This window comes from Medicago sativa, chromosome 4 (genome assembly GCF_051527215.1).
Source record: "Medicago sativa cultivar Bolivia chromosome 4, Bolivia_mono, whole genome shotgun sequence".
NCBI lineage: Eukaryota > Viridiplantae > Streptophyta > Magnoliopsida > Fabales > Fabaceae > Medicago > Medicago sativa.
The window spans coordinates 11036935-11058644 of NC_140752.1; the positions used below are offsets into that span (position 1 = coordinate 11036935).

General features: G+C 31.2%; 2 protein-coding genes across 3 annotated transcripts; one reads left to right on the forward strand and one right to left on the reverse strand.

Moving 5' to 3' along the window:
• Positions 1–11511: 11511 nt before the first annotated feature.
• LOC146926269 (uncharacterized) lies at positions 11512–13665 on the reverse strand. 2 transcript variants are annotated; one of them, XR_015034077.1, is made up of 4 exons: positions 13529–13665; positions 12709–13303; positions 12016–12593; positions 11512–11901 (listed from the first exon to the last, which is right to left on the reverse strand). XR_015034077.1 is itself a non-coding variant. In XM_085758657.1 (4 exons), the coding sequence occupies exons 2-3, from the start codon at positions 13286–13288 to the stop codon at positions 12500–12502; spliced, it is 588 nt and encodes a 195-aa protein (XP_085614783.1). In that variant the 5' UTR covers positions 13289–13303; positions 13529–13665; the 3' UTR covers positions 11512–11901; positions 12016–12499. The 2 variants fall into 2 exon arrangements, 1 of the variants encoding a protein (XP_085614783.1); XM_085758657.1 differs by having other exon boundaries at positions 12795–13303.
• Positions 13666–13984: 319 nt separating this feature from the next.
• On the forward strand, positions 13985–17083 carry LOC146926270 (uncharacterized protein At5g01610). The gene is made up of 3 exons (XM_085758658.1): positions 13985–14175; positions 15254–15308; positions 16549–17083. The coding sequence occupies exons 1-3, from the start codon at positions 14089–14091 to the stop codon at positions 16917–16919; spliced, it is 513 nt and encodes a 170-aa protein (XP_085614784.1). The 5' UTR covers positions 13985–14088; the 3' UTR covers positions 16920–17083.
• Positions 17084–21710: the final 4627 nt, after the last annotated feature.

A 21710-nucleotide genomic window follows, 5' to 3' on the forward strand; every position in this document is an offset into this window, starting at 1 on the left:
ATCAGTATTACCAACTTGGTGCCTAGAATATTCATTCATGTCACAACTCACAACTAGGTGCACTTGACCACTGAGCAAACTATTATTACTAATAAAGGGAATATATGATTTTTTTTGTAGCCTATTTAAATAGCATCTGTTATGGATATGCTAGAAAAAAAGAAGCAATATCTTATTCAAAAATAGATGAAAAAATTGCACTTTAAAGGGAGATATATGCTGAAAAATTATAATGAGATGTGATAATCTCTATTATATATATTTGCACTATTTTATTTTGATAGTACACATGGCATCCTTATATTGAAAGGTGCATTTAATGTATTGTGTAATTGGTACATATTATGTGATTTGTGCAAGACTTTTGTAATTAACATGATTATGCAAGTTGACTAAAAGGCTTATAATGACAAAAAAATAAATGGAATATTTTATTCAAATTATTTTTGCTATTTAATGTGTTACTAATTTCATTACTAAATTAATAGCATAATTGATGTGAATTACTTCCTTCTTTTTTCCTATAAATATTGTTTGTCCGTCTCAAACATCTTCACATCATTTAGAATTCATACTAAAATTTTAAAATTATTCTCAAAATCTCTCTTTTATAATATCATTTATTTGAAATGCAAATATTTCTACCTCCTGACCAATTCAATTTTATTGATTTCATTATTATCAAATTGATTTAGGCACCTTTTTTTTTCCTTCCGAATTTTGATTCCCTTTTATAGGTTTAGCTGTCGGCTCTATTAATTTTAGGGTTTTCATCCCCACATATATTTACAGCTTTTGAAAAAGTTTGCTTCACGTTTTAATGAATTTCATTATTTTTCTATTAATTTGAAGCGACGTAATTGAAAGACGTTTTGAATCAGATTTCTTCATTCCAAAACAATTTTTTTGCCACTATTAATAATGAGAGATATGTGAAAGGCATGTCAATGTTTTGTTCTTCCAACGTTGAAGTTGTGCATATAAAAGAGAATTCTTCCTTATAAAAAAAACAGAGAATTCTCAAGTATTTTTGGGTAACATATTAGTTGATAGTTCTCAAGATATTATATTTTTATCTTACATTTTTGTGGTGCAAACTATTCATGTATGTTGTAGAACAAGACCGACCCCTGCGAAAATGTAGAAAATTTATTTTAGTTATTTTTTTTCAATGAATTTTATCTAAACCTCACTATTTTCTTTATTATTTTCATTTGCTCCTATTCAAAAGAACTGGTTTAATTTACTAAGTTTTTTCGTTTCTATTGTCAATCACTCATTTTCACTAAACATGGCGTTGATATATATTATTTCACATAAATTATTTTAACATCAAATCTCATCCATTCATTTCATTTGATAAATTAGTTCACATGCATCAAATACTTTTTATCACCTAATCAAGCATTCCATTTTTATCTCCCCATAATTATTTATTTCTGCCATCAACACATACTCAAACTTTTTTGTTAATTTTTTTACAAATTGCATGATAAAACACATATTTATGGTTGTTTGAGTCACTCATCAACATCGATAATATTTATTTGCCTTTATTTCATACCCATATTTTTTTTTAAATTATATTAAAAGAAAAGACAACAATCTCGGCTAAACTATCAATATCTCTATCCGAATCCTTATCTACATCTACAATCTACATCTACATCTACAATATAAACAAGTGAAACCATTTTCAGTCAAAAGTACATGTGGCATGTCATAGTCTCATTTTAATTAATGTCAGGCTAATTAATGCTAGAAAAATTCAAATTTCCATTACATGGTATATGCTTAACACCTGGTATTTCAGTCTCAACACATACTTCCATATACTGCCTCTATTTTAAGAAATCATTCGATTTATTATTATGATCAAAATGATATCTAGAAATTTAATTGCCTGATATCAAATCAAACAAGAAACTGCCCATAAAAAAATCAAACAAGAAACTATCAACTGCCAATTAATGAAATTAAATTCAAATTATTCAACACTTATAACAGTCCTAAAAAAGAATGTTGACAATTGGTCTAATTCAAGACTATCGTTGAATTGTTTCTCACCTATTAACATCAAATTAAAACCAAAATAAAATAGTGAAAGGTAATGATTTTTTTTGTCACAAAAAGGAAATAAAATAGCTCAGATTTTTATCTCCCATCCTATTCTCATCACTATTACTATTTTTTCAAAAATGGTTTTGAGAACGGTAAGAAGATCAAGAACACTTTTAGTTCCTACAATTTCATCAAATTTTATTGTTGATTGCATCAGACCATTCCCCTTCATCATGGTTTGTGACCATGGTTTAGGATTTTATTGCTAATAGTTGGATTTTTAGCTATACATGAGAAAATAAGAGGGAGAATGTTAGTTATCAAATAATTTGTTGAGAAATTGATTTTGAAGCTGAAGAAAGGAATAAACGAAAGTGATCTTGAATCTTCTCTCATGATTTATATTTTGTTCCAATTCTCTCATGATTTATATTTTGTTCCAAATAATTGTCTACTATATATCATTTTTGAAAATGCGTCATTTGAGACATTATTTTCATCATATAATGATATGATCTTATTCATTAAATTTCTTTTGCTATTAATGTAACATATTTATTTTCCCATATATTTGTTTGCGGATGACCATATTGCTACTCAATGTTCCTCAAATTTACAAAGAACTTATCGGATTTATAACTAAAGTATATCTCAGTTTAATCGACTTTAATTCCTTCCAGTTTGGTTGTGTTTCTTCTAATTGAAAGGAAACTCAACATTATTGAAATTTCTTTTATCGGTTTTGTTTACAATGTGTTCATTATTTTGCGGAGACCTTTATAATATTGAGAACAAAGTAGTTTCCTATCTATATATTCATTTCAAGGTCGCGCATCCTATATTAACTGTCAGGGCCAAACTTTAGTTTTTTTGGTAATTTGTCATTTACTCATTTTATACCACGAATCATATGTAATAAGTGTGTATTTTAGTCTTTTTAAGGCTTTTGTTTATTTTTCTTCTTTGTGTTGTTTGGATTAGTGTTACATTATAAGAATTTTGAATTAGGATTTCATTTTTCTTTGTTGCAGCTTCTCTTCTAGATTCTTAAGTTTCTTTTTTGACATATTCTAGATTCTTACGTTGCAAAAGTTTTTCTGAATTTTATTACTATGATTATTTCTGAATTTTGCTAAAAAAAAAATCTAAATTTTTATTGCAACTTTATTTCTGAATTATGTGTTCTCACGGAATTTCATATATTTTATTTTTAGTATTAAATAAATACTAACATTTGAAGAAAAAAAATTCCTCTTTTATTTTTTTTTAGGGAATTCCTCTTTTATTTAAATGCAGTTTTGGTCGAACCAAACCGTACACCATCGATTCAGTTTGGTTCGTTTTCACTTTTAAAAAATGATAAAACCCAAACCTCATTTGACTTTGAAGAGCATGTAAATGGTAATTTAAAAAAATCATTATAACAATCAATATTTTGAATAAAACACGTTTACTCAATAATATAAGTATTGTACTACCTCTCATACAAACAAAGTTGTAAAGAGTGTATATACACATTAATCAAAATATATCTATTTTAAAAGGGGCACTAGCCAACAAATGTGTATTTTTTTTTATGTTAATTTTAAACCGAACCTCCACTAGATAGAACTAGAAAATTAGGTGTACAACATATACAGTGGCTAGACCTATGGGTTTTTAGATGCAATATTGCACATGTTAAAGCAACTGAAAGTAATAACTTCTTATTGAAAACAACTATTATTTATAAAAAACTACACATTTAATATAAAATGCACAACAATTATTTATTAATAAGACCCATTTAATATTTTTTGAAGTGTTGAGTTTGAGAGATTTTTTATTTTTTTAGTTAAATGGGGTTCAATTATGAACCAGCTGCATCACTATATAAATGCATAAATAAAAGGAAATAAGAACAAAAGGAGTTGGGGGATGGACCAAAACCTTCTCAATAAAGCTAAGCAAAAAGCTGAGGGGCAAACACCAAACCAAGAAAAAAGTAAATAACAAGAAAATAAAAAGTAAAGAAAATAAAAAGTAAAGAAAACCAAAAGAAAAATAAAAGGAACGAACTAAGAGAAAGTCCTTGGGTTATTCTGGTAACATATATACTCCTAGAGTTTGAAAGATTAAATCTTATTAAGTATTAATTATAAGAGCAAGTGACATGTACATAGAGACTCATTTAAGCAACCCAAAAGGAGAGGCCCATTGTGGATGCTCTAACAATCGATTAACTTATTGATGAAAATTTTTGGTCAAAAATAATACAAAATAAATGCTTGCTGAAATTATCAATTTTTAAATATTATTGTTATTATTATTATATTATTATTAATAATAATAATAAATATTGATTTTTAATGTTTATTAGATATACTAATTAAATGTATCAATTAAGTTTGGTAACTAATTTTATATTTGATATTTTTTTCGAGTTATCATGAAATTGGTATAAAGCTTACATCACCGCTTAGCAGTGACTAATTTTAGTTGGAAAACCTGTGGGATACATAAGACGAGTTCTCTCATCTCAGCCGAATATTTTCCATACACATGAGGCAGAAATTGAACTGCTATCCACATACTTACGAGGCTCTAATCTATTATCAATTTGACCATTTTTTCCTAGGGTCATAGCTTACATGTTAATTCCAGGTGTTCGTAGAACCGGTTCATCCTTCAATATTCCATTGAAAATCAATGAAGCATTGATACATGGATTTGAAAAGAAAATACGAGACCTTAAAATTGATATGAAGGCAGCAGAGAGAATCAAACACGAGACCTTAAAAGTAGTCCCAGGCCAAAACAAGTGGGTTAGATCAAACTTATTCATTGTGTTCCCTTATTGACTTTGTTTATCCAAATAATTTGGAAAATATATAGATCTCCAAAAAAATCAAGAGCGAGGGATACTTGCTCAAACTTTGGACCCATTTGAGCACTTTAACAATATTATTCTATCGTTGTTTCCAGAAAACGAGAAGGAAAATATTAGCTTTGATTTGGTTTGTCAATCTGACCAAAATAAAAAGCTACAAAGCAAATGGTATTCAATTGAGTTCTTGAATGATATTAACAGTTGCATATTTCAAACCACAAATTAAGATTTAAAGTTGGATGTCCAATAATATTGATGAGGAACATATACCAAGGTATTGTGTTTCAAAATGAGAAACCCCACATCTTCATCCAAAACCTTAAGACAATATGTATATTACTCATCTCATTTATATGTTCATAAATATCAAATCTTGCTGGCAATATAGAATTTTTACTCACACATGACAAATTAGCATTTCTCCCTTAAACGTGAGACTCTCTATGTCTATGATATGATGAAATAGTCAAATAAGGCCAGAGGCACAACATGGTAAAAAAGGTGGCTTGGTGGTGGTTTCATAGAGATGTGTTTTTTTTTCTCATTTATTTTATGAGAAGAGAGAAATTAAATTAGAAAAATTATTCGAACTAGAAAGAAATGACAAGGAAAACGAGTGAGTTGTGGGTAGTTTTATGAGTTTGTTGAAGGAGTTGGATATTACTGAGTAATTATTCTACCAAAAATATTAGACTCATTAAAAATGTCACATCAATTTAAAATGTACAATAAACATGTATTTTTCAACTCAGCATAACACATAAACGTTTTTCCTTTGTCATATCCCACTAAAGACTAAAAGTGAAGGAACTTAAAATAATAGAGGTTAAATAAAAAAAGTTATCGCCTTGACAAATAAAAATTGCATGAAAGCGAACGACTTCCAAAATATAATATTTAACATAAAAAAATTAAACAAATGACATTCAAAAGCTAACAAAACAAATCATCATAATTTCGGGACTGCAAGTGTAACCTACATTGGGTTGTATCTTTGCATTAGGCTAAAAGAAACTAGACAAATGATATCAACACCACAATTTCTCTCAAATTATTTAGGCACACGTTTGTGAGTCATCTCACTTATATCTTATTCAATATCTACTATTCCTTTCATTGTAGAACTTTAACTCTTATTTTACACGATAACATATCTCCCTCAAGTGTGACATTCTTTGTGTCCGTAATTACGTGACATAGCCAAATAAGGTCAAACCGATGTACAACATGATCAAAAAGGTAGATTAATGGTAATTTACTAAAAGTGTGTTTTTGTTCCTTTATTTCATGAGAAGAGATCAAAGAAATTAGAAGATGAAAAATAAATTTGAGATTGAGAGAACTGATACCGGTTAAAAAAAAATAAGAATTGTGTATTTTGTCCATGAGGTTATAAAGAACGAAGTAAGTTGCAAGTGATTTTATGAAATTGTTGAAGGAGTTGAAGATTTTTGTGTAATTAATTTACCAAAAAGTTAGATTGCGTTAAAAAAACTAATTTACCAAAAAGTTAGATTCGGGTAAAAAAACGCAACAACATATAAAGAATTTACTAAGCACATATTTTGTTAACTCAGCATAACACTTAAGTGTTTATCTATGGTTAAATTCCACCAAAGATCAAAGGATAAGGAATTTAATATCTTAGAGATTGATTAAAAAATATTGCATGAAAGTGAACAACACCCAAAAACATAAATTTGATATAAAAATTAAATAATTGGCATCCCAAAACTAACGAAACCGTTTATCGTAATGTTGAGAGTTCTAAGGGTGTCTTCAGTAGGTTGGACTATCACATTAGGCTAAGTGAAACCACACAATTGTGATTGACATCACATCATTATCCAAAACCTTAAGGCATTAGGTGTATTGGTCATCTTACTTATATGTTTCTCAACGTCTACTTTGGCATCCAATAATGTGGAACTTTAAGTCACAATTTACACATGAACATATATCTCTAAAGTGTGAGACTCAATGCGTCTGTAATTTGTTGATAGTCAAATAAGGTTAGGCGAAGGCACAACATGGTTAAAAAAAATGGATTAATGGTGTTTTTGCAGAGGGAAGTTTGTGTTCCCATCTTTAATGAAACGAGAGAAATAAATTTAGCAACAATAAAATTAAATTAGAATATGAAAAGAAATTTGAACATGAAAGAAATGATAAGGGAAAAAAATAGTGTGTGTTTTGTCCATGGAAGTATCGGAAATATAGCGACTTACTGACAATTTTATGGGTCAGTTAAAAAGTGTTGGAAATTTAAGAGTAAATATTTCACCAAAAAATAGACTCGGTTAAAAAAACGCCACATCTTTATAAAATGTTTAATAATCATGTACTTTTTCAATTCAGCATAACACTTTTGTATTTTTCCATTCGCATGTTCGTTCACCCAAAGACCAAATATGGAGGTATTTGATATAATATTGATTGGATAAAAAAATTGCATGAAAGCAAATGACATCCAAAAACTTATACTTGATATAAAAAGTTAAACAAATGAATTCAAAAACTAAAAAAAAAAAAAATTTAATGCTTAGAGTTCTGAGGGAGTCTACAATGGGTTGGACCATCACATTTGACTATGAGAAACTCCACAAGTGATATTGACAGCACATCTTCGCGTAAAATCTTAAGACATTAGGTATATTGTTCTTCTCGCTTATACGTTGCTCAATGTATATTATTGCACACAAGTGTAACTCACTATAATGTTTAGAGTTCTGAGGGAGTCTACAATGGGTTGGACCATCACATTTGACTATGAGAAACTCCACAAGTGAGATTGACATCACATCTTTGCTTAAAATCTTAAGACATTAGGTATATTGTTCTTCTTGCTTATATGTTACTCAATGTATATTATTGCACACAAGTTTAACTCACATATGAAACATAAACATCTCTCCCTTAAGTGTGAGACTATTATGTATGTGATCTGGTGAGATATCACATAAGGTCAGAGACACGACGGCTCTGTTTGGTAAAAATAGCGGATAGCTTATAAGCTAGCTGATAGCTTTTAGCTGATAGCTTATAGCTGATAAGCTAATTAAAGTGTTTGGTAAAAATAGCGGTTGAACTAGCTGATAAATGTAAAATTACATAAAAGGACATTATTAATTCATATAAAATTTATACTACTATAAATTAATATTTAAGATATTTGATAATTTAAATATTTTAAATTTAATAAATGTTTATATATTATTAAATTATTGTTTTTCGGTAAAAATTTATTTTCAATTTATTTCGATTCAGTTTCCAGTTATTATACATTAATAAAAAAAACTAAAGTTTACCAATTTATTTTAAGAATAAAATAAAAAATAATCAATTCATATGATTAAAAAAATTTGTTAAAAAGAACGAAGGATAAAACAAAAAAAAAACGTATAAATGGAAATAGGATAAAAAAACATGGGTAAAAAGCTATAAGCGAAGCTATAAGCATGGGTTTAAATTAAACGAAGCTATAAAGGAAGCATGGGTAAAACACGTATAAACGAAGGATAAAAAAAATTTGTTTTAAATTATAATAAATTAATTATTAAGGGTAAACATGGGTTTTAGTTAAAGTGGTAAGGGTATAAATGGAATAAAACATGAAAAGATATAAGCTATAAGCTCAAACGCTACTTGAAGTAGCTTTTGAAAAATAGCTTATAAGCTCGTGGAAATTCGTGAAATAAGCTATAAGCTCGTGGTAAAAGATCGTTACCAAACAGAGCTTTTTTTGTCAAACGAGCTTGTAAGCTATAAGCTCATTTGGTGGCTTACCAAACAGAGCCGACATGGTAAAAAAAAGTGGGTTGGCGGCAGTTTCATAGAGGGGTGTTTGTTTCTTTCTTTCATGAGAAGAGATAAAGTAAATTATAAAAGAAGAGAAGATTAAAAATGAATTTGAACTTGATAGAAATGAAAAGAGAAAAAAAATAAGGAGTGTGCGTTTTATTCGTGAGAGCATAGGAAACATAATGAATTGCTGGTGATTTTATGGATTTGTTGAAGAAGTTGAATATTACTGGGCAATTATGCTACCAAAATATTAGATTTATTGAAAATATGTACATCTATTTAAAATGTCTAACGAATATGTATTTTGTCAACTCATCATACATATACATTTTTCGATTGCAAGATCCCATGAAATACCATAAGTGAAGGAATTTGAAATGACAAAGGTTTTTTTTTTGTGTGCATGAAAGCTAATCACATTCAAAAACTAAAATTTAAGATGAAAAATTAAACAAATGGCACTCAAAAAATAACGAAACAAATCATCACATTAGGCTAGGATCCTACAATGGATTGTATTATCACATTAAGCTAAGATCAATCACAGAAGTGAGATTCACATCCTATCTTCTTTCAAAGTCTTAAGGCATTATGTATATGAGTCATTTCACTTATATGTTTCTCGCATCTACTCTTGCATACAATACGGAATTTTAACTCACACTTGAGACATTAACATCTCTCTATTAAGTGTTAGGATCTTTGTGTCTGTAGTCCACCACCAAGAACAACTCTCGATCCCCCACAACGTCGAACCCGGATGTGATACCACCGTTGGGCTTTCTGTGGGAGCCTACATTGATGTAGATCGACAATTTGGATAAAGAGAAACCACACAAGTGATAATGATACAACCAAAACTCCATCTAAAATTTTAAGTAACACCTGATACATCACAATATTCCCTCCATCAAATATAACGACATTCTAGCCCGTGCTTGGCACGGGTGTCCATGCTAGTACTTAATAGATGAGGAGTGATATTTTGACAACCAAAATCAAACAACTTTAATGACAACCTTTTTTTCTCTCTTCTTATTGGACAATAACAATAGAGAGAGAAAAATGAAGAGAGAGAATAAAAGTATAATGTGAGTATGAGAGAGAAAGTTGTCACAAAAGTTGTTTAAAAATGGTTGTTAAAATATCATTTCTCTTAATAGATATATCGTTAAGTGCAACAGAAAAGCGGATAGTTAACTTAATGTGCTCGTTTTCTCGATAGTAATTAATAATTATGAAATTTTCAAAAATAAATTGTTATGAAACGTGATATCCATGGATAAAGCTGAGAGAAAGCTCAAGAATTTTGTATTGATAGTAAATGTGAATATTACAAATGATAAAGATGAGTACAAATTTGACTACCTCAAGCCTATTTATAGGCACTAACTAGTAACCAACATCAACTAATAACTAGGCTATACCATATCCAATACGACTCTTACATGAAACTAACTCACTTGTGTGTATGAGTTTTCAATGACTATTTTATTGTCATTTGGTCTAAATATAAATATTTATTCATCAATTTGGACTGGATTTCCTTTCCCTTTTTACCCTTCATTTAAACTATTTTATTTACAGATTATTTTATTTTTTATAATATTATTTTAATTATTAAGTAAAAAATAGTTAAATCCCATAAAAATATGAAGAACTCCACTACAATAAGAACAAATTGGACACTCTTTTTTTGTGAGGTAGTCTAGTTGCTAGATATTCACCTCAAAGCCTCGAAAGGTGAATATTTTAGGACCGAGGGAATAACTAACTTTTTTAATAATATTCTGATGAAATTTATAGCTTCAATTATTTTCATTGGTAAAAGTTGAATGACAGGCATGTTCGTGCCCGCTTTAACGCTAGCAAAATTAATATAGTAGTTTATATGCAATAAAAAGTGTGGAAAGACAGTCATTGTACCCGTTTGAATAATTTATATAATTACATCTTTGATCCCCTATTTTTACTTATTCAAAGAATTGGTCAATCATGTTAAAATCACTCGGTTTTTTAAGGATATGACTTAAGTGAATTGGCGTATTTTTTTACTTGAAATTTTTGAATTGGCGTATTTTAAGTGACCTAACATACAACTTAATGATGTTGATCGATCAACACTCTTTTTTAAGGAAAACTCATAAAACTACAAGGAAACCAATAAAAAATTTGTTCAAAACTAGATGATTTTAAAATGAGATACCTAAATAAAGTGATAAAAAAAATGTAATTTTCATAAAATAAAAAATAAAATAAAAAAACAATGCACTTAAAGTCAAATTATTTTCTTTTTCCTTAATAAATTTATTTGTTCATTTTCTCTTCTATATCTATCAAATAATAACTTTTTTAATTAAGAGTGTGACGAAAAAGGAGTAAATACCCAAATTCGTCCTTGAATTTGCACGAATCGGCCAAAAACGTCCCCCAATTATTCGAAATGCACGCTTAGTCCCTGAATTTAACAAACGTCAATCAAATTAGTCCCTACGTCCATTTGGGGTGTTAACGGTGATGACGTGGCCGTTAACCTCTCAGATGGGTTGCCATGTCAGATGCCACGTAAGCAGGGACTAAATTGATGTATAATGACAAAAAATTTCAAGGACGAAATTGATTGATTTCAGAAAATATTTTATAATACAGTCCCTATTAATTTTGAATTGCTATCAAATTGATCCCTGAATTATTTCAAAAAAACGTCAAATAAGACCTTGAATTATATAAACATATTTCCAAGTTGATCCTTGATGCATATATTTGCAGCAAACGAATTAAAAATGACAAAACACACAACTTCATCCATGGAAATATCATTAAATAAGTCATAAACAAGTCATAAGTCATAAGTCATAGAGGATTTTCTTAAATATTACATAGCCAAAAAGAACCCAACTAGAGGGCATAATGTAACCAAAGCAAAATATTCCAAAAAGCGCAATCTAAGCATGCATCAAGCTTCACTTCTTTGGAAAGCCGGGGGTTGGGATAAACTCCATGAACTTAGGTTGACTTGAACCGGATGGACCATAATTTGGATATGGCACTCAAACAACGCCAGGAGCAGTTGGATGTGATGGTGCAGGACCCCTCACTGGTGTTTGCTTAGGCCTCTCATTTGAAATAACTGGACCTCTAACGCCATACCTCCTTGCAGGAACACCCTGCAACAACAGTTTCAATCATATCAGTCCCTGTTTAATAAAAACTTCAATCAAATTAGTCCTTGAATTTCCACACTTACTAGAAAATCGATCCTTACAATCTAACATTCATACTTGTCTAAGCACTGCTTCATTTCCAGCAACATTTCCAACACTGACATTTTGTGCAACTTGTCCATCATTTCCAGCTACAACATGTCCATGATTTTCTGCAACACCTCCATGTCCATCATTTCCAGCTACAACATGTCCAGGATTTTCTGCAACACCTCCATCATTTCCAGCATTATCTGCATTCCCTCCAACATTTTCTTCTTCTGGCTTAGTATCAATCCAGTCTTTTGGTCTCCTAACAACACCTTGCTTATTACATCCTCTTAAGTTATGACCAATCAATCCACACCTTCCACATTAAGTGTCATTGTAAGTCCTCTTCATTTGACTCCCACCAAGAGGTTCCTCATTGCCATCTTTTCTCTTGTTCTTCTTTGGTCTTCCTGCAGCCCTTCTTAGCTTTAGTGGCACAGGTTTTTCATAAGGAGTTGGTTCCCAATATATTTGAGAATTCACTGGTTGGATAAAGTAGTTATAAGTTGCCCTATATGATCCAAGGGTCAACCAAGCATGGCAATGTTCTTCTGGCTTTAAGCCTCTCAGAGCAAGTGTTGAACATGCATGCATACATGGCATTCCTGTGAATACAATCAACAATACAGCCAATGTAAAAGACAACATTTACAACATTTACAACATTCTAAGTATATCAAATATAAACCATCAAAATAAGTCTAAAAATGCAACATTTACATGTTAACTGCCAAAATCTGCAAGTGCAAGTTTGCTTAAACAGATCAACATCCACCTTCACTTTGTAGCTATTTTCTATTTGATACCTTTGCATTGGAGTATCACCACTCCACAGTGGTGTCCAATTGTGACTAGCATTCTTCTCTTTCTCTAGCCTGCTTTGCTGCCAAGGACACAGTGGTCCAGCTCTCCCATCAAGTTTCATCTTGTTTTGACTTATTTTTCTCATTACATAACACCTAACTTCCTCAGCAAAAGTGAGTATTGGTTTCCCTCTATAGTTCAAGATCTTTCCATTGAAAACCTCACAAGCATTGTTCACTATGTTATCTGCCTTGCAATTTTCACTAAAATATGCTTTAGTCCATGCTTCCTTTGGCCATTTATTAAGATACTCCCATGCCTTCTCATTAAGCCTCTTCACCCTCTCCATAATGCGGTTGAATTGAGTGGGAGTTGTTGCCCTTGCACACTCCCATACCACTCCTCTCAATTCCTTATCCTTCCATTGTTTTGTGAAGTTCCTCCAAAGATGCATCACACAATATCTATGTGGCACCCCTGGCATCACTTCCTGCATGGCTGGAATCAAACCCTGCCAATGTTCACAATTACAAACAAAATTCCCTGAATTATATCACTATCCATCAAAACAGTCCCTACATTATATTATTTACTATCAAAACAGTCCCTAAATTATGTCACTTACTATCAAACCAGTCCCTGCGATTATATTACTTATTATCAAAACAGTCCCTGAGATTACTCTAAACCTATAACAGCTATTACTATACATCAGTATGAACAGGAACGGCGTTACCTTATGAAATGACGAAATCTTCTATCAAAACCGATTCTTTTGCAACAGTTCCTTGCCGGAGATGATGCTGATGAAGATGATGAACGGTTAGGCGGGAAGGAGAACTGACAGGGATGTTTTTGATGTTCTGGCTGAAATGTGATCATGAAAAAGGTATAGGTATTACAAGGGTAAATTTGGAAAAGCAGGAAAAATTGAATTCAAAAGTACAATTGAAATTTTGTGTGTTTCAATCAAATTGGTCCTTGTACACGTGGCTTCCTTGTAGACACGTGTACAAGCCAATAAGCCATGCAGGAAGACAACTCAGCACCACTAACGGAGCAATTGGACGGAAGGACTAATTTGATTGACGTTTGTTAAATTCAGGGACCAAGCGTGCATTTCGAATAATTGGGGGACGTTTTTGGCCGATTCGTGCAAATTCAGGGACGAATTTGGGTATTTACTCGACGAAAAAGTCCTAGCGAATAAGCAGCCAACTTGGTATCGTTGTTGTCCATCATCCCTGTTTTCTGTTTTTGTTCATTTTCTCTTTCTGATTGTAGAAAGAAGGAGAAATGGATCAAGTATTCAACAAGGTTGGATCCTATTGGTTCAATCAGAAAGCCAGCAAGGAGCTTAATTCTGTCGGTGATGAAATCAATGTATCTATCTATCTCCCCTTTTCAATTTTTCAGTTTTTTATATTCATCATCTCAAAAAAGATTCCAAAATTATTAATTTTTGGATAATTAAACCTCATGGAAATTGGAAACACGCTGTTATATTTGATCAATTGAATTGAATTGATGGGATATTGTAAAAAAGTTTTCTTCATTTGTAAGATATCTGAATTTTGAATTGGTAAATAATTTTTCCACAATGATGTTTATGTTTGTTGGTAAGCAGATTCTATGGTCACGTCCACCGTGGTCTAGTACTTAAAATTGTTTGACGAAAGACGCAACCTTTTCAAAGTAGAAGCTCACGGTCCTCCTAGCTAGGACGGTGACTTGATCGGTACCAGTTCAACAAAAACAAGGAAAAATGAATACGTGTGGCTCAAAAGTCAACTCATATTCATTTTTTCTTTGTTTTTGTCTAACCGATAACGATCAGGTCACTGTCTTAGCCATGATGACGAGTAGGACCGTTAACTCTTACTTCAGAGGCACATTGTTGCTTGTCGTTAGAATTTTAGGTGATTTTAAGTACTGGTCCACTGTGGACCACCATAGAATCCACCCTGTTGGTGTTGCATTTACCAGCTCTTAGTTTTTGATGAATAAGTCATGACATCGGTGAGGGGAAATGTGGTAATAAGCCTAATTTTACTTGTAGATGTGGATGAGATATAGACATTGGTTGATTCTTAAGATCTTGTAATTAATGAGATGATTCTGTTACGGCGAGGGAGTAGTGAAGCTGTATGAGAAATAGGTCATTCATGTCAGTAAACATAATTTAGATTATGTAGTTTGAGTGCGATGTAGGAGTATTTAATTCTGATTAAGCAAGGGAAAGACGCGAGGATCTGCAACTTAGGTCTGTAAGTCACCGTGTCATAATCCAGCATTAGCTTTGTTACAAACCTTATCTTCCTGTTAGAGATAATGAGTAATGACCTTCTCACATGTTCAGTTTTGAAATTAAATGCTTCTCTAAAACTAGAGCAAATGCAAAAGATGAATTTTCATTGCTTGGATAATGTCTTTATTGACACCTTCTTCTTTTGATATGCAGTCACTGTCGAACAGTATCGAAGGCGGAACCAAATGGTTGGTCAACAAAGTAAAAGGTTTGTATTTCCTATTTCCATATGTTGCTCAAACATTTATCTTTTCAAGTCCTGGACTCCTGGCTATGAAACCTGTGCAACATTTAAGATTTCATTTTTTTTACCTTGTAATCCCAAATTGAGAAATTGATAGAAAACTGGATCAAAATACTCGCAGTTAGGATGAATCTAATGTATTGTTTTTCTGTGCATCAGCGTAGGGTATTGTGAGACCCTGTATTCTCACCCCTCTCATGTCCAATTTTTTCCTTACCTTTCTGTCTTCTCTCGTCTCTCTTTTTTCATATCTGTATTATGTACTGATCAAGTTTTCCCTTTGTTGAGTCTCGCATTGAATGAGATATGACCTGAAAATGTATTTATAAGTGAGAGAATTCTCTCAATTTACAAGCCTATTTTGTAGGGATGAGTTAGGCCCAATTCAATTTTTCCTTCCAATCCCCATTGCATGTAATTACATCAACCATGTTTAGATGCTTTGCGGTTTTTCTCTTAATATACACCTTAGTAATTGGTGACTTTCGAAACGGATATGTGCCCTAATCTTACAATGGATCTCCACAGTTAGTGTGGACTGAGCAGCAACTTGAGAAATTTAGTACTTTGAACCATGGTGGTCTGTTTATAAGTTATTTTGGCAATGATAATTTCTTCTTTTTTTTACCGCATGATAATTTCTTCTCTAAATGTTTGTTTACTATTAATTTTTGCGAAGCTACATTCAGAATTATTTGAAAAATAATTAAACAGTGAAAAGGAATTTAAACTGTATGAACTGAGTCAGTATTTTTTTTTTATTCTTCTCTATTTTTCTACAATTATCATCAATTTTTAAATGTCTTTTGAGTATATGATTTTGCTATCATTCCTTCTATAATTTTGTTATTAGAAATTTTCTAAACCAGTTTGACACTAGTGGTATGAAGCAAAACCACCAATGGTTCTACTTTATTTCTCCACTTCATGAATTGTCTAATTATCCAAAAGGTTTTCCTCAAGCAATAGGTATAAACATCATGAAGGGGTTAGGATCCTCTCCATTGTTTATTCTCTCCATTTCTTCCATTACTACAGTTTTAGAGATATGAATACATAAGTGTATTTATTGAAGTGTATTAAATGCACCTTTGTCACATGATTTGAAATCACAGTTCTATTTGACATAGCAATAATGGTATTTTGTACAACATCAAAGGATATATTTCTATATTGAAAGGAACTTAATTATATCACTTTGCAGGAAAAATGCAGAAGCCATTACCAGAGTTGTTAAAGGAGTATGATCTACCAATAGGAATCTTTCCTCGTGATGCAACAAACTACGAATTCAACGAAGAGACTGGAAAGCTTGAAGTCTTCATTCCTCAGGTCTGCGAAGTAGGCTATAAGGATTCATCCGTCTTGCGTTTCTTCACCACTGTTACAGGTTATCTGGAGAAAGGAAAGCTAGCAGACATAGAGGGAATGAAGACAAAAGTTATTATCTGGGTAAAAGTGACAACCATTTTCTCCGAGGGATCGAAGCTCTATGTGACTGCTGGCATGAAGAAAACAAGGAGTAGGGAAGCATATGATGTTACAAGAGATGGTGTACCTGTAGATAAATTCTAAAACTTTCATATGATATTGTTATTAGTTTGACAATCTGTAAAAGCCTTTGTTGGTTTATAGACCATTTTGAGTCTACTTGTATGGTGGGGTGGTTATTTGTAAGTAGTAAATATGCCTTGGACCTCTGGGTTGTGATTTGAGAAATGTGAAAAGTCTCTTTAGTACTTGATGATTGTGATCAAATAACTGTTGCTGTTTGGTAGTTTACATCTTCACTAATTTTTCGCATTTAGCCAAGCACAACTGCGTTGAATATCACGTTTAGCCAAACCCGAACCGTGAACATCCTTGATCCTAAAGAGTAAGTAATTTCTCGTGAAAACTGAGACTCTTTCGCCAAAGACCTACGGAACACATCCTATTTGCAGTAGCTGGTTTATTCCAGCTGTTATAGATGGACATGTTAAAGAGATGAATATGTTACAGTATCTCATAATACCTACATTCAACGCAACTGCACAAGATTGTGAACTATGGTTTAGTTCTCTATCCATATATATATGCATGATCCAGCATGTTTTTTTTTTTTTTAAGTAAAACAAACTACCCCTTGATCCATGCCTCAAAAGGGGTGTCATTTAAAATCAATGGATGCATGATAAAACCCTCCATAATGCGTTTTTTATTTTTTTAAGGGGTCAAGAGGGGTTGGGGGATCAAATGGTATAGTTCTTTTGTTGGTAAATTAGAGGATTAGAAACATGACTATTGCTTTTCAATTAGCTGTTTTTGCATTAATTGTTACTTCATCCATTTTATTGATTGGTGTACCTATTCGATTTGCTTCTCTTGATGGTTGGTCAAGTAATTAAAATGTTGTATTTTCCGGTACATTAGATTAGTATTTCGAGTGGGTATTCTTAGTATTTCTAGTGGATAAATCAACACACAAACAAAAACAGCTATTGGATCGGAGAATGTGATTGCATTATAAGGGCGCAATTTATACGATCGATGATTATAAACCAATGTTTTTTTTTTCATTAGTTAATGATTATAAATCGATGTGTCTAGAACAAAGATTGATTGTTACAAAGTGGTGCAGTTTCTTTATTTTTTATTTGGTCAAGAGTGGTGCAGTTTTTATATACCTTTTATATAATATAACAGCATTCATTTTAATTTTAGAGGGTACTAAACTATTTTATGTTTGGATTTCTTTAAACCCACTGCCATAAAGTGTAAAAATTTATGTGATAGATATTGTTGGCACAACATTCATAGAGTGAACTCTTAGATAGAAAGCTTCTAAGTTGAACTGGTGAGAAAGATCAATTGTTGATAATCAACATAATGGCAGCAGTGATAGAGATGGTCATTGTATATTATAGAAAAAATAAACTTTATTTAATCCATATGACCATATATACAGGTTATATTTTTTATCGGTCTATGCAAAATATGTAAATCAATTGTCCCTTAAAAAAGAAAAGTGATTAGCAACCTTTATAACAATAACGAGTGTTTCATCTATTTAACATCCGGCTAAATATATACTTTATTGTTGAGTGACAAAAATTAGAATGTTTATACAAAATTGAAGTTAGAATCCTCTCCATTTAAACTATTCTCCATTTCTTCCATTTGAAGAGATAAAGACACAAAAAATCTTAAAAATAGCTAATGATGGTAGGACCCATATAATGATAGGATCCATCATCTATTTTATGTTTATCTCTTTTATAATGGCAATCTCCATTTATTTGTATAAACGGAGAGGATCTCAAGTCTCAACTCACAAAATTGTGGTTATACAAGAATTATCTCGATAGAATCTCAATTTTGTCCGATCAAATACAAAATTTCCAAAAAAAATAAGTAGTGATAATTTTAAAGTGTTTCACATCTTTAGCTTCATCACAACTTTGTTTTCCCACTTTGTTTTTCTGTTTTCCCATTGTTGCCCTAAACAGCATATAATAACTGCATCTGCAATTTTAGTCTTCTTACAATTCCACAACCTTACTATTTTGTCATCTTATAACAATGAACTTGACCTATTTTTTTTAGTATAAATAGGAGTAAAAGTTTAGAGTAAAGGAAGACGGAGAAAGAATTAAAAAGCAGTGTGAATAAAAGAAAAAAAGAGGAGACAAAACTAAAAATGTAAAGGAAGGTAGACATTATGATTCGAACTTACACACAACGTTGTGTTTCAAACTTAAGTGTTCGGTCTAACAATATTAACATCGGTCAGTTGAAGTAGACATTATGGTGTGAGTTTTTTCTTTCTTTTCTCCATTATGATTACGACTTTAAAGTTAAAGCTTTGTGGTTTATTGCTTCCTCTACATGCTTCTAGGCTAGATCCTTCAATTTTTTTCTTTATTACTTTTATTTCATCGTTATATACTTGTGCAAGAGGCATTTCACACGCACTCAAGGATGGAGCTTGGGTTAGCTCTACTCATTTTGGTTGTGTTGCGCTTCTGCCCACAATTGTTAGCTTGACTATTAGGTTCGATATCATTTTATATGATTGTGTTATTGGTCTCAAAATAAATAGTAAATTCAACTCATTATTATTTACCATATTTATAAAGAATGAAAAAAATAAGATTGGTTGAGATATGACAAAAATATATAAGACGTAAGTTGTGACAATTTGGTGATTTTAAAATTTTAAAATAATATCTATTTTTAATTCAAAATAATAGGATTGTATGAGATATGACACATTGTTAATCTTAATTAGATGTGCAAGAATTGTGACAACTTAGTGATCTTAATATTTTAAAATACTAAACTTTATTCTAAGATGATAAATCTTGTTAATCTTTGTTTGAGATGTCTAAGTTATGACAACATGATGATCTTCAACACTTTCAACTAAATTCAAATCAATAATCAAACAAACTTTTCAGAATCGATTTCTCACACTCAATATCTTTTTCCTTCGGCAAATATATATTATCTTTTAGTCAAATTAATCTTTTTACATAACTAATCACAACAAAAATCATTTTCATTAAAATCAACCAACACAGTCCCTGCAAATATAGTTAAGTTGACAGGGACAATGCATTGTTATTTGCAGCATACGTTCGAACTTCATACACCTCACTTATTCACCTTAAAAAGTGAATTCTAGCCATTAAACTACTTGATAAAAAAAAAAAAAAACATCAACCAACACACAAACTTTTTCTATTACAAGAACTAAGTATTTTTTTAATTCTCCATTGTATCAAAAAACGTTTATTTTTGTTCCTCTCTAATAATTTAAACAAAGCGTACTTTTATTTAAAAAATTATTTTTATTGCATTTAATAATAAGGATAAAATTAATGTCTTTTTTTTTTGACACAATCGTGCACAATTAGTTAGAGGAAATCGTTTTTAACAAAAATCATAGAGTGAGAATACCTTTCCTTCACATAATATGATTTCAAAGACCATTTTTTTCCGTTTTACATTTTTTTTTCCTATAAATTTCTATGAATATCATTTTAAAAGAATTATGTGGATTTTGGTATAAGGTAAATCCATCCACTATTTATAAGTCTCTGTAGTATTTTTTGTGCCAAATGTTTTTTGTTACGTGAAGGAATTGTGGCAAATGTTGCGATTAATTAATATACTCCTTTATTTGAATAAAATTGTGGCTAACAATATTGTCTTTACAAAATCTATTTGGGTTGGTTTGGTGGTGTTGATTTGAACCTTAAATGTGGTCATTCCAAGGTCTTACGATTCTCCCTAATAAAAAACAGTCTTTATACATCCTTATTGCACATGTTAGGTCTAAATTTAGGTCTAAGTTTTAGTGCATTTCTTCTTTTGAGGTTAACCTCTCCCATTTCTTGTCTATTTGGCATATTTGATTCTTAGGTTTTTCTTGCAGTTTAGTTTACATTAAATCGCAGTGTTGAATCTAAATCGTGTGTTTATTGTTTTGTTTATGCATTCTCGCATTTGTTATGGCAACATATTTGAGCATTGTTCTTTTGATCGATCGTTTTGGGTATTCATAGGGTTTCATTACAACTTTCCCCCATTTTGTTTCTATTTGGTGTTTTCGATTATCAGACCAAATAGGTCACTAGAATCCATAAACACCTCCCTCGTCTTTTTATTAACAAGTTAAAATGAACACATATCATAAAGGTAAACAAAAATGTTTTAACAAAGTAACTAAACCCTAAAAAAGTTGATGATTATTAGAGAATAAGGAGGAAGACAATAATGCAGTTACATAGCTTCTGATCACTAGGGTCTGAAGTTAACTAGTTTTACAATTGAATTTGTATTTGGATTAGCTTTGTTCATAGGATGATTGTACTTTCTTCCTATAAATACCTCTTGTAAACTCTTTCACATTTGTGAGAAATGAGAATATTCATTTTACACAATTCTAAATTTAAAAAATAGATGTCCTTACATTACTAGGAAATAAATATTGTAAGTCACTGCCATGACTTTGTTGTCTTCTTTTTGTTGTTATTGTTATTAATTAATCAAAACACCATGGCTCAATCCACGTAAATACTACTTTGAAGATTTAAATACACTCCTGATGTTCACCATTACTCAAGAATGCTCCTTCACCACTCAGCTAGAGTAATATATGCATAAGAGTTTAGAACAACACATTTTGACAGTAGCTGAGCACCCATATCACTCACCATTGTGCAAAAATCATCAATCTCTACTCGATTTATGAATTATATACATGCATCTCTTAGCCAAAATCTACAAACCTCCACCCCATTCCAATGTCTAATCCAAGAGATGCACTAGTTCTGCCAAAGACCGCAAGCATACCATCTGTATCATAGTTCAAATAATCCA

What these genes read in the sequence shown, in the direction of transcription:
- LOC146926269 (XM_085758657.1), bottom strand. Translation starts at nt 13,288, where the DNA reads ATGCAGGAAGTGATGCCAGGGGTGCCACATAGATATTGTGTGATGCAT. An exon ending in GGTGATACTCCAATGCAAAG is followed by an intron (nt 12,594 to 12,794) that starts GTATCAAATAGA and finishes TTGTATTCACAG; the next exon opens with GAATGCCATGTATGCATGCA.
- LOC146926270 (XM_085758658.1), top strand. Translation starts at nt 14,089, where the DNA reads ATGGATCAAGTATTCAACAAGGTTGGATCCTATTGGTTCAATCAGAAA. An exon ending in CTGTCGGTGATGAAATCAAT is followed by an intron (nt 14,176 to 15,253) that starts GTATCTATCTAT and finishes TTTGATATGCAG; the next exon opens with TCACTGTCGAACAGTATCGA. An exon ending in GTTGGTCAACAAAGTAAAAG is followed by an intron (nt 15,309 to 16,548) that starts GTTTGTATTTCC and finishes ATCACTTTGCAG; the next exon opens with GAAAAATGCAGAAGCCATTA.